The 13,286-nt window shown below is 45.4% G+C and overlaps 1 protein-coding gene across 1 annotated transcript in view; it reads left to right on the forward strand.

Moving 5' to 3' along the window:
* Positions 1–13,286, forward strand: part of LOC119187919 (ATP-dependent DNA/RNA helicase DHX36-like) — a 32,890-nt gene continuing 19,604 nt past the window's right edge. The window contains exons 1-3 of the mRNA XM_075876351.1: positions 1–43; positions 1,707–1,804; positions 2,940–3,076. Of these exons, the coding sequence (XP_075732466.1) occupies positions 1–43; positions 1,707–1,804; positions 2,940–3,076 (278 nt within the window). The remainder of the gene's footprint in view (positions 44–1,706; positions 1,805–2,939; positions 3,077–13,286) is intronic.

Genomic DNA, 13,286 nt, shown 5'->3' on the forward strand with positions numbered 1-13,286 from the left:
ATGAGCCACATGGTGCAACAAATGCCAGCTAGCGTGCAAAATGGTACACATAAAACGGGGTTTCCTGTTGTAAGTAGCACTTGCACAGCTGGTCTATCAATAGTGAAGGCAGGCGGTGACGACCGACTCAAGAAAAAAAAAGCGCTGGGGCAAACAGCTCGCGCTCGGCACTTCTGGCTTAAAAGATGGCCCACTATGACATATTGTTCTTCTTCCTCCTTACACACAGAACACTGATGCACTTCCGTGCTGCCTGCATCGTGTGGTCATTCTTTCGATGCTGCATATGCAGCACAATGTCGTTGTCATCAACTTAATTGTTGTCGTTTGGGTGTAAAGATTTTCTTGAGGCATCCTAACGTTCCACATGTTTACATCAGGCATAGACACAGCAGTCACTGAATAGTAGCCTGCTAGCACAAGCGTGGCCAAAGAGCAACAACGACTATGATGTCAATAATGTAGCTGTGCCAACTCTGAACTCTGCCACAATCGTGGCGTCTGGATGTTGGGACTCAGCTTCAGGCCACGTTCAGTGATTCAATGATGCGAGGTGCAACATATAGCACTGGATCAGGCATGCAAACTTCGATATTCATACACTTGGCCGTGTAAGCTATAATTGTTCATGAAATTTTGTAGATATATGCACGTTCAAGGAAAAGATGTCACAGGCTATATGAGCCACAACGTTTTGTGTCAGTACTCTTTATGGTATTTTGCTTTATTTCAACTTACAGGTAAACAAATAAGTAAAATATTGAGTAAGTGCTGCATGTATTTGCCCATGACTGTGCAGATGGTTTTGCAAAATTTGTGAATCAGCCAGCAGATATGCGCGCACCTAGCCGGCTGAGAAAGATAAAAACACTTCCTTGCAAAATGTTTAATCATATAAATAAATTTGACGATGCAAAAATATTTGTCTTGTTTTTCTCCAATGTCCCGACACTACGCTACATGCGACACTTCGTTCCACTCATTTAGTCTACTGCACTTTCGGAGCACCATTAAATTGCCCATTGCGGCATATTCGTCTTTTTTACACTTTATAAACTGGCATTGCCTTATTATCATGCTTAGGCAAACATTACTTATGACCCTTACTGCTTGCCCATAGGAACCGATGATGTTCTGCAGGACTTGTTTTTGGGCTAGTTTATGCTTGCTTAAAATTATATGGTGTGTGGTTCTGTGTGACCGTTCTCTCTCTCTCTTTTTTTGCACTACGTTATGATTTTGAGCAGGAACTGGAGAATTCATGGGACCCCTATCACCTATATTACGCAGAAACCCTCTAACTCCTGTATGGCCCATATACCCCATAAGCCCTATATCCCTTATATGGGCCGCAATCTCTATACCTCCTATATGGGCTGTGATCCCTGTATCAAGTGTATTTAATAATATCTTATGATACAGGTGGAATTTTCAGTATGGTTGGATCCCCTGATGACGAAGCATTGTGGATCTGGCCACTGTCTTTCGGTTTGCAAGGTCGTCTTGAGTAAGCTTTGGAAATTCGCGATGGAAAGCTTTGGCAGCAGCACTCAGATGTCAATTTATTGAACGATTTTATTGGTATTATGGGCATTTTTAAGGTGCTATTCGACGGCTTTCGCCAGCCGTTCGACTGAGGCGTGCGTGGGACTTTCGCACATGCTCATGATAAAATTGGTCTCTGAAATGTGATTTCCTTTTCGCAGATGACCAGCAGTTATGGACAGCAGAAGTGGCAGTTCTGTGGCCCAGAGAATCGTCAGTCGATGCAATAACATCAAATACAAAGGACTCTGTTAAGATGGTCAGTGCCTGCATGTGCTTCGTTCGGCAAGTAGGAATTCGTTAACGTGCTACATTTTAAAAGGAAAACTGTGTATTTGGGCCATCTTCTTGGTTGCTTGAGTTTCTTTTCGCAAGAGTGCGCTTTCGCGTCGAGTGTGCGCTGTGGGGTACTGCATCTGCCTTAACCGTAATGGTTTATCACAAAAGTTCATGTTTTTTTTGCAATAATAATAATCGTACTTGTAGCTTTGCAGGTAATGAATGATTTATATTCGCAAAAGGCGTTGAATAAATTTAGCTGTGCACAAGTACAGTAATGCACGCAAGAAGTTGGTGGTCGAGTTATAGATATCTCACGATTATCCCTACTGAATAAGTGTAATGGCCAGTGCGACCATACAAGCTCTTTCTTGGATACCTTTAAAATGTGTAGTTTGCAGTATTCAATTGTTCACTCTGACAGTGCGTCCCGTGAGGCTGTTCCCACGCTCATCTTCACGATTAATTGCTTCTCATTAAAATTTTCAATGACAAAAATACAAGAAGAATGTATTTGCATAGAAGAAATTCCGGTAACTTGCTATACACAAATGTGAAACTACTTGCACGCTAATGCTCAGGCTTTTAAGTTCTCTCTCTGAGTTGTGCTTCATGTCCTCACAAATGCGCTGTTTAATGAGCTCAACTCTAATTAAAAATTGCCATATTCAGGGTCTCGCAAACTTCAGGCTGTTGGCCCTCTCTGCAATGTTGAAGCGTCCTGTTTGGCTGGGATAGCCGAGCGGCCACAGTGGAAAGGCCTTGATCCCGGGTTCGAATCCCAGATTGCGATGGGCTTTTTCCTCAACGGGAAACCTTCGTTCCCTAGAAATATGTGTGGATTTCTTTTGTAGTGTCATACATAAATGGGTGGATGACATTTGCTAAGCCTTGCGGAGCAGTGCAAAGCTTCCCTTGTTTTTGTTTACAATTACCCTCATTATAACGAAGTTGCATATTACAGAAAAATAAGTCTGTTAAATCCAAAAATTTGTTCTGTAAAAGTGTGTTTTTAACACGATAGTAAATGCAAGATTCTTCTTCTACTTTGTTATAACCGATATCTTGGTATATCCGGTTCCGTTATATTAAGGTTTAAATGCATTTCTTTGCAGGCTGTCGTGGCCGGTGCACCACGCCTTCGCAACGATGCCCATGAAGGAGAGGCTGCCTTCGTTCACAAGTCCCTGAACACAGCGAGAGGGGAGGGAAACGAAGAGGTGCGCGAGATCATGACTGACCGACTGCTCAGGTGAATAGACGAGTGCCTTGTTCGCCGGGATCGTGCGCTCTTGTCAAAGGCCGAGAAGTATTGGCTTTACAAAACTATTTAGAGGTAACAAAGTAACCATGCGTGTATGTCTGTCCAATGTTTAGCATGTATATTATTAGATACCCTGAAAGTCCTGCTGTAGAGAAACTTCACATCAATTGAAGGGGCACTGAAGGGAAGAGCGGTTTTTTTTTCATATTACAGTAGAACCTCTTTATGAAAAAGTGGGATATAGCAAGCTAACAAATATAACGAAGCGATTGTAATTTCCCTTGAAGTTCCCATAGACGCCCATGTATTTAAGACATTGTTTTAACAAAATGAAAGATTCTTCACAATGGATATACGAACCATTCTTTGTTCACACTGAGCATTTGCTGATCATTTTAGTATGCATCAATTCAATATCTTATAGCATCTTGCGCTCCCCGAGAGTTGCCTGCCAACACGCGCGTGGGTGCGAGTCTCCCTGCCTCCCCTTTCCTTGGGGACTAATCGACTCGCCCCCGCAGCAACTCATGCGAGCATGTGCATGTACTGGCCTGCCGTCTCCTGTAAAACTCGTTGACCCGCCCGTGCATGTGGCCTCCTTCCTTTTCTCTTCAGCTCTGCGCTGGGACAGCGAAGATTGAGGCTATTTTTCTTTTCGTTTTCTGTGGAAGAGCTACACCACCTCTATTCGCAACTTTCAGGTACTGTGACGCCGCTGAGCGGTGAAGGCTAGAAGCTGTGTTGAGATGATTGAAACTTCGAACCTGCTTCGAACAATAGACGCTGCTGCTTGTTTTCTCGCGTTTGTGGTCGTTTTTCAACGTTGTGATAGGTCTTGATATTGCCGTAACCCTTCGATTTTCCTAAGTTAAAAGGAAAGTAGACAGAAAGAGAAAAAGCCGACTGATTGCACTGCAAGCCTCGATGCTCTGGGAGAAAAATTAGGCATCCCGTTCAAATTAGTGCCCCAAAAGCCATCAGGGATTAAGAAGGTTCTATTTAGCAGGCAAATAACCAAGGCTCGTGAATGCATGGAGCACACATTTTCTGCACGAGTACAGCAACTTTGAAGTTAGCAGTTCTCGTGCCTAGTTCGTCTGCTCGACATAATACAATTTTGCACATATTTATCTTCTCAATATGTTACCCGGCATTTATTTAGTTAATATATTATGTTAGCGCTCCCCTACTTGCTCATAAACAAATCCAAGGGCCATTGAAGCGCAAAAAATTGAGTCTTTGTGAAAAGTGTACTTTCCGGTATCATTTCTTGTGAGGCTATCATATGAACGACAGCCATGTTCAATGTATAGTTGCACCGCCAATAGGTCATGAAAGTTGTGACTCAGTTTCCGCCGCTAGACACGAGATGGACAATGGCAGTGGCAAATGTAAGCGTGAAAATATAGTAATTGAGCAGAAGTCACAATGTTGAAAGCCGTTGAGTCCGGCGTCAAAAAAAAAAATGTCGAAAGATTTTGGTGATGTTGCCAGTGAGTGTGCCGAGGATGAACCGGCTCTGACGTCAAGGGACACTCTCTTTGACGCCAGCGTTGTGCCTGGCTGCGACACTTTCTGCACGTACATCGGTGCTGATAATGACGCGGTGACAACCAACTAGTTGCGACATGTGGGGATTGTGCGTAAAACGACGCAAAATCCCCACATGACGACTGTGACGAATGTGTTGACACCCTGAAACTTAATCTTGGCGAACCTGTACCAACGCCCGCGCAACGCAAGGAGGCATTGGCTCGCGCAAGTGCTGGATGCGACAGACAAACGCCTCCTCTAGAAAGATGCCTGTGACTTGAGCCGAAGAGCTGGTTCCCGACCCTCTCCTGTTCTCTCTTCCTCCATTGCCCCAACCAGTGTCCGCTGTGAGCGCTCCTTACGGTGGCCGCTTTAAACCTTGCTGCTTCTGAGATAAAAGGATTGTGGCAACAAAGTGGCAACAAAGTCATGCCTCAGTGATGGCGTCACTTTTGAATCTAGTGGAAGTACTTGGATGGATGGATGGATGGATTGATATGGCTGTACCCTTTAGATCAGGCTGTGGCAAATGCCACCTAGCTGTGATTCTTAGTGAACAAAAACTAGATTTATCTTTTTGTCCCCCTCTAAATAGTAAAGTTAAGGACTTAAACTTGCAGTGAAGAATTTAATTTTCACTTCTGCCTTGATTGAAGCCACCAATCAAATAACCTCCTTCTAGTGAATTCTACCCCCTTAAAGTCTATTTTTCCATCCCTTTCCCTAAACCCTAGTGCTTTGAAAAACTCTGCGCTATCATCCTGAACTATAGGGTGAAGCCCTGTGCAGAACATTATCAAGTGTTCAGCAGTTTCCTCCTCCTCTACACATGCACTGAATACCGTGTCTACTCCTTCGTATTTAACCCAATAAGTCTTGGTTCGCAATACCATAGAATCTCGACGATACAAATCTCACGGAGTCACAAAATATTCGTAATAGCTGAAATTCAAATCATCAGAACCCATGCAAAACTACCCAAGCTAATACTGAGTCGGAGGCACTCATTTTCGGCACTAGAGAGAAATTTATTTTTTGGAGAAAAAAATCTCTGATGTCTTTCTGCTTCTAAGGAGACTTCCCTGGAATCCGTAAAAACACGTGCACGTGTCGTCACTGATTTCTTCAGCAACCATAGCACGCCTCACGACGTCGAGTGCGTGCAGAGTTTCAGCCTCCGGTGGTGGTCCTTCATCGTTGCCCTCGTCTATTTTCTCGCTATCGTCGCTGGAATCGGTAACCTCAAACGTGGCCTCGTTGACAATATCTTCCACCGTGGGCGCACCACAAGTGGTAAGATTGTCATCCGCCGTACAAAGGTCATCCGAACACCCGCCATCAAGGCATTCCCAACCCTCAATGGTCTCCTCCGACTCTGAAAGGACCTCTGGCACCTCTTCGGGAATCCTTAAGAAGCCGCATTTGCCAAAGCAGCTCACAAAGGTGGTCGGCGTTACTCTATCCCAAGCCGTTGCGATAAAATGAACGGGGTTGAAAAGGCTTATTCGCCGGCCACCTTTGTCTTTTTTGTCGATTTCGGCAAGGAGGCGGCGCACAAGAACGCTCTTGAAGTGGTGCTGGACGTTTTTTATAATCCCAGCATCAGGCAGTTTCAAGTGCATCGTCTTGTTTGCTGGCAAAAAACAAAACAGCTAGACGTTTTGTAGCGTCATTTGCTTCGGGTGGGTGGCGCAATGGTCAGGATTCAGAACCACAAACTACTGTACTCCTGACCTGCCCAGATGGCGGGGTTCCTATGGGAGGGCGTGTCCCTACTCTCGTTCAATCGCTCACCATTGATGGCGCTACCAATAACCTATTCGTCTGCTACTCTACGACTGTTTGGACAGCGCTGGAGTAAGAATGCCTGCATTCTGTGATGAACTGCCTGCATATATATGACTATTTCTTCACTTAGATGGCTGGGAAAGCAAGCTTTTCAGTGCGGTAATTTATTTATTGCACACTGGTTCAGAAACATGGGAACCCGTAGACTCGCATAGTGTAGAACAACCTATGTGGTGTCGCCGTTTAATTGCCAACGGTTTCTGAATGACTCTTATTATGTTTATTTCCGAATAATTTTTCATTTGTGCATAGTTATTACACAATATCTGTGCTCTATTAGCTGAAATATGACCACAAATGCTGAAAATGACGTCAGTAACTACTGCCACACCACTCGTAGATTATGGCCCTAATGGCAGAAAGTAGACATAAACATGGGTGGTGGAGACGGGCTGTCTGGGCAGTTCAGGAGTAGAGTAGGTCATGATCACAACAATCTTCGATTCTTGCAGGCCATTCCTTTTTCAAGAAGAGACAGAAATTCTTTTAACAGGGCCACCGTCGTCCACGCTTTTTGTTTGCGCGATAGACGCATGGTAAATGGCTCTCGCGCTTAAAGCTACACTAAAGGAAACTATTACGTTGTCGTTGATTGATGAAATGGCGGACCAGAAACCTCGTAGTGTTACTTTTGTGCCAAGGAAGCGCCTATTTTGAAATAAAATCGCGTTTTAGTGGTTCACATCGGGTTAGCACCCTTCAAACTACCCACCTCTAGAAGCGGACCGACCGGACCGGCTCACGTCACTGTTGCCGTGCACAGCGTTGCCTGGCTGCGCTAGAAGCAGTAGACTGAAAACAGCGGGAGCCACAGCAGCAACAACGGGCATTGATCAATTTCCCGCCATTGGCTTCGAGATTGCAGACACTTTTGTTTCAACTGCACCTTGTTAAATATCACCAATTGTCCCGTGTAACCATGCGAAAATTGAATTTTTTAAGCACTCGCGTCTCCATACTAACGTCCCAGCGGTTCTTTTTTCATGAAGACGAACAAGCAGCACCCAGTTTTTAACAACGGTCTCGTCAGCCTTCTTAGCTTCCCTGCAGACGCGTTTGAACACGAGATCGTGTCTCGTCTTGAAACAGTGCAGCGACCCACCTGGGGCCTGGAATCCGTCGATGTGCAGAGCAAGTGTGATCTCGTCCGCTTTCTCATGCAAAGCTTTGCCGTCAACGTTCACAACGGCTATAGTACCCTCCTTGAACCAGATTAAAAAAGCTTCTTCAAGCTTCACATGTTGGGCTGTCTTTGCTTGCTTCGGGTTGACACTGAATTAAAGCGCATTTTTCATTATTGTGTCCCGCTGTGCAACAATTGTGCTCAAAGTCGACCTAGCGAGGCCTAGCTCCCTAGCCAACTCCGTGCGTTTTTTTCGGGGGATCCTAATCGACCTTTCTAAAGATGTCCAGTTTCTCCTTAAGGGGGACACTGTACTTGAGACGAAATGCCAGATATTTTTTCAATGTTTATAAAGAAAATTCACAGTGTGAATGAGTTTTTGATGCTGATATCAAAAATGTAATTACAGTTCCTCTAAACCAATTAGTTTTTGAGATATTCTAAAATTATTCACCTATTGTTTGCCGGTATAACGACACAAGAAATTTGTCATGATAAGCTACTATTGGCACATGCGTGTGTACTAATGAACATAAGCTACACAACGGCAGGAGTGCTTTTTGAATTGATAATTTTAGCAAGGTTTGTCGCACCTTTCATTTTAGTGTTACAGACACACCCACTTTATGCTCCAATTTCTGGCAAAAAAACGTTTTTTTTTGAAGATCTCGATAGAAAATTCCAACCTATCATTGTGTAAACTAAAGATACAGCTACATGTCACAACAAAAATTAGTCCTAGCTGCTCTAGAGGCAGAGATATATTTTAGACAAATTTGCAACTGCAGCAAACATTGAATCCTGTGAAATCATGCAAAAACACAAGTCTATTTTGGGCAGACAGTATCACGGAAAAGCTGTTTATTTACAATGGTTTGCAAATTCAGCTTTTTCGGTTGGTACCAGGCATGTGGTCCTTCTAATTTGTGTCACCTAAATGGCGTTTTTTCAATGCCCGCTGCATGTTTTCCGCAGAGGCACACTTGCGAGCTGATGCGGTCGCTGTGTGCTCGTCTGCCGACTAGGCCGCTTATCAATCAGTTCGGTGATGCCCATGTGCGACGAATGTGTGCGCGTAATCTGCAATCCGTCGTATAATAAAGCGGTTTTCCAGCTTGTCCAGATTGAGTTGTTGATGTCGCAGACTGAACTCGTGCACTCGCTCATCAATTTCAAGGCTCCAAAAGCAGCGAAGTGTTAGTTTCATTTTCGAGTGGAGGCCGCGGTGCAGTATGTTCATCGTTGCGGACGCGTCGTTACAAGCACTCTACCTGTTGCTAGTAGCCTTCATTGCGCGGGTGGCGAGGATGTTTACTGTAAGCGGAGTGACTTTCTGTTGTTTGCCGACGCGCGGTAAACTCCACTCTGACGACCCGTCACGCAGTTCACGTCAGACGGGGGGAACCCGCGGCATCGGCGCGTTTAGTGATAAGACTGCGCTTCTGTTCCATTGTTGCAAAGATTGCTATCTCTCGTAGTTTCACTTCTGCTTTTTTACTTGCCGTCCTGTAACTGTTGAGGCTTCAAAACACTGCAGCTTTCAGCGATGTTGTCGACAACCGACGGGCTTGTACGTGAGTTAGGCCTACACCAGTGAATCGGCGAGGGCCGTTGAGCGCCGTGAGTTTGCTATCCTTCCTGTCCTGAGTGATAGCGTGGCTATTTCTGAAGTTCACAGCGAAAGAACGACCGCCACACCCGCTTCACAAGTTAGTGCGGCGACGAACTTCTTTACTGCGGCAGGCAGTCGACAGCACCATGACAAAATGGCGCATGTCCGTGCGCGTCACGACGAAGAAGCAGACGCCGGAAACGCCACTTGGCCAATCGGGTGCCTAGGTTTTGCCACGTGCCTGAAGTAGCCAATATAATCACGTGGTGGTGCTTCTCGATGTCGCGTTTTTGCTGAAAAACCAATGAGCAAGGCGAGCCACTAGTAATCGGAAATTGAAGATGAAGAACGACCCTTTCAAATGAGACCAAGATGACTACAATAGCTCGTGTGTAAGGGCAACGGTTTGGCGTGGAAAAAGCGCGACTTTAGCGTCTATTTGTGCCTAGATTAATCACACAGGGGTGTTGTAAATTGATTTTGTGCCAGAAATAATGTCGCGAGAAGCTAGAGACATCTCAGATGAGTGCAAAACTAGTTGCAGATTATGGAAATGTGTGAACTTCAAAAAGTCGATTTTTTCGCGATTTTTGGCCTTTTAAACGCGTGTCCCCCCTTAAAGGAGAGAGCTTTCCGCTTGCGAGACATAGCGTGCTGCGACTCCGCAAAAAGGCACAACAAAGCACATACGTGTGCTCGACTAGGCACGGCAGTGTCGACAGCCCCCGCATTACAGTAGCCACTGTTTCCGCACCAGAACTAACACGTATCACCAAGCAAAACGGAAATCGGATTGGATTTGTGTGCCCACCGCGGCCAGTGCCATCTGGAGCTTTCAAGGGAAAGCAAAAGGCACACTGGCGCACTCCGGCGTCCGATGTCGCGCGGATATTGAAGCCTGTCGCCCGCTGCTAGCAGGCGGTGCTGACAACGTGCCAAATTGGCAGCCCTACATGCATTATAGCGCGTGCGTGCACGCTGCTTGCTTCTGCAGCCGTTGATGGGGTGGCGTTTATTCGTATTAAATGACTGGGCTAAAAAATCTAACAACTGTACTCTAGCACACTGTATATTGATGGGCCTCGGCCGGGATCACAAAAATTCGTATCACCCCGAATTTCGTATCAGCCGTGATAGTATCGAGATTTTACTGTACTCCCGTCCTGGCCTAGTAGAGAACTACCCCGAGAATTATCATAGATCTGTTCTCTGGAAATTTCCTGCTTAAAAGTTTATAGATCCCCAGTGCCGACTTTTTAATGATGCCTATTCTCCATATGTCAATCTCCAGTTCCTTCGCCTTCTTCTTAAGTGATAGTTTTTTTATTTGGCCCCTGCTATTTTCTAAGTCATCAATTTTCTGGTTTGCTGCGTCCATTTTGTATCGACATTCTTCATGTACAAATTGCTGAAAGCGTTTCTAGTCCAACGCTCCTCCCCCATTTTTCACAATCGCTCAAATTTTATCTTCCTGCAAGCTTCCTGGCCCTCGAATGATGTCCATCCCATATTGACGCATATTGACCATATTTTGCTTATAATACCGCTGTGCAAGAGACCACAGAGCTAACACAATTCAAAGCTTGTTTATGGCCGTCGCGTCACAACACCGTTAGACGCTATGCTCCTCATAGACCGGGACACCAGCGGAAATGACAGCGTTGATGACTTCGTTGAGAAAGCCGAGGAAGCCCGCCAGCTTGCACGGAACCACATTCACACGCAGCAAGATATCGACGCTCGCCGTTACAACCAATTATTGATATGTGGTGTTTAACGTCCCAAAACCACCATATGATTATGAGAGACGCCGTAGTGGAGGGCTTCGGAAATTTCGACCACCTGGGGTTCTTTAACGTGCACCCAAATCTGAGCACACGGGCCTACAACATTTCCGCCTCCATCGGAAATGCAGCCGCCGCAGCCGGGATTCGAACCCGCGACCTGCGGGTCAGTAGCCGAGTACCTTAGCCACTAGACCACCGCGGCGGGGCACCCGCCGTTACAACCAAGGCCGTAGGAACGTCTACTACCAACCAGGTGACTATGTATGCGTGTGGACACCAGTTAGATATCGCAGGCTTTCGTAGAAGCTATTGCGACACTACTTTGGGCCTTACAATGTTGTGCGCTGCCCCAGTGACGTGAATTACGAGGTAGTTCCTCAAAGCTCGGATACCAGTTTAAACCGGAAACGTCCACGTCCAGAAGCAGTCCATGTAGTATGGATGAATGGATGAAACCGTACCACGCCCGCGAGTTATGAACACTTTGAACTTTTTTTTATTATCCACAATAGCGCGGGCTTATGATTTTTTTTTTCGTTGACGTGACCATCTTTTTTCATGGCCATCTCTAGCATTTTAGTCAATCGACAGGGACAGTCGCTCTTGAAAGGGGGGAGTTAACGCAAGGTAGGCTGGCAGCTATAGTGGTCAGCCTTTGAGGAGGATAACGAAGTGCTTCTGTGGGCGCGTGTTCTGGCCTCGTACTTTCTGGCCTTCGATCAGGAAAGTAAACGCCCTGCTTTTGTGCCGGCGTCCCTGTGCCTTTGTGACAATATGACCTTGTGGTGTATATCCTTGTGGTGTATTTGGTGTATATCCGTGAGCTCCTAAAGCAAGCCTGCCTATTCCACGTTGCTTAATTTGTAATCTTGCTTGAGTCTTTGATCTCATGTGAGAGACCGCATTGCCGATAGTCAGACCAGAAACCATGACCCTTTTCCAAATTGCTCTCACATCATACCTATTGTAGTTCAACGCTGTCCTGTTTTTCATCACCACTGCACTCCTGTTACCTTTAGTCGTTATGTATATTTTGTGTTCTCTTAGGTATTCGGTCCTATTGCTTATTCACACGCCCAGATGTTTGTATTTATTCATTATCTTTAGCGGGGCTTCCTGTATCCTAAGCTCACTACATTCATTATCATGACTGCTGATTTTTCCTTACTGAATCTCGAATCTAACCCATCTGCCTCATTACCGCAGTTGTCTATCTCTCTGCAAATTTTTCGTGTTATCGGGCATTAGCATTACAGTCGAACCCCGCTACAACAAAACAGACAGGGCGCGAAAGAAATTTCGTTGAAGCGAAAATTTTGTTGTAGCGAAATTAAAAAAAATATAGCTGATCTGATCTAGCAAAACCAAAGAATGTTTATTCTCAAAATTAAAAAAAAATGTCTGCTGCCTCCTATTCTTTCCCAGCAGCGTCACGACGTGACTCTCACCCATGCATAGCGAGGCCATGGTGAAAAGCATGCTGAAACGCCTAAGATTGCCTTCGTTAACGAACCAAACAGTTGCATTGACACATTAACACCAGCAGCTGTTCGCCGTCAAAAGTATCCGACAATGCCACGATGGAGGCAGGGTACCGTGGAGTGGCGACTTTTGCAATATTCTATGCGATTCTTATCACCCATCGCTCGCGGCTAGCTGATTCTGTTGATAATGCGGATGAACAGCCGCTCTGATTAGTTACCACACTAGCCAAGCACGAACATAATGATAAGCATCGGAAGCGGAAAAGGCATCACTCCGCGGTTGCACCCAGCAGCCGCGTCAAGGAAACCATGAACTGAGTGACTGAGCTTAAACTTCGGATTGTCTGCGGCTCAAAAGCAAGCCAGTGGCAAAAGCAGGGAAGTCTCATTGCTATCGCTATTGAGCAATGGCGGCGCCCTTGCTTGCCGAACAACGGTGGTTTTTGGTGGTGCCAACGCGTGTTTTAAACTTTGTTGGCAGATTTTCAGGCTGTGAAAATTAAAATTTGAAAGATTGAGTTTACTGCATAGAAATAAGTATCTGAGCCTGGAGTCGCATTGTAGAATTTTGTTGAAGCGGGACGATCGAAGAAAAAGTGTTCGTTGTGGTGACAATAATGCGTTGACTCCTATGGACTGCTGACGTGGAATCGTGAATTTTTTGTTGTAACAAAAATTTCGTTTAAGCGGCGTTCGTTGTAGTTAGGTTCGACTGTATATAATCTGCGTACATCAATGCTAGTAGTGCCTGTTCAATCAGTTTTCCTTGTTTCACGAAAGAGAGGCTGAAGCCAAGTACACTCCACTCTAA

This window comes from Rhipicephalus microplus, chromosome X (assembly GCF_043290135.1).
Source record: "Rhipicephalus microplus isolate Deutch F79 chromosome X, USDA_Rmic, whole genome shotgun sequence".
Lineage (NCBI taxonomy): Eukaryota > Metazoa > Arthropoda > Arachnida > Ixodida > Ixodidae > Rhipicephalus > Rhipicephalus microplus.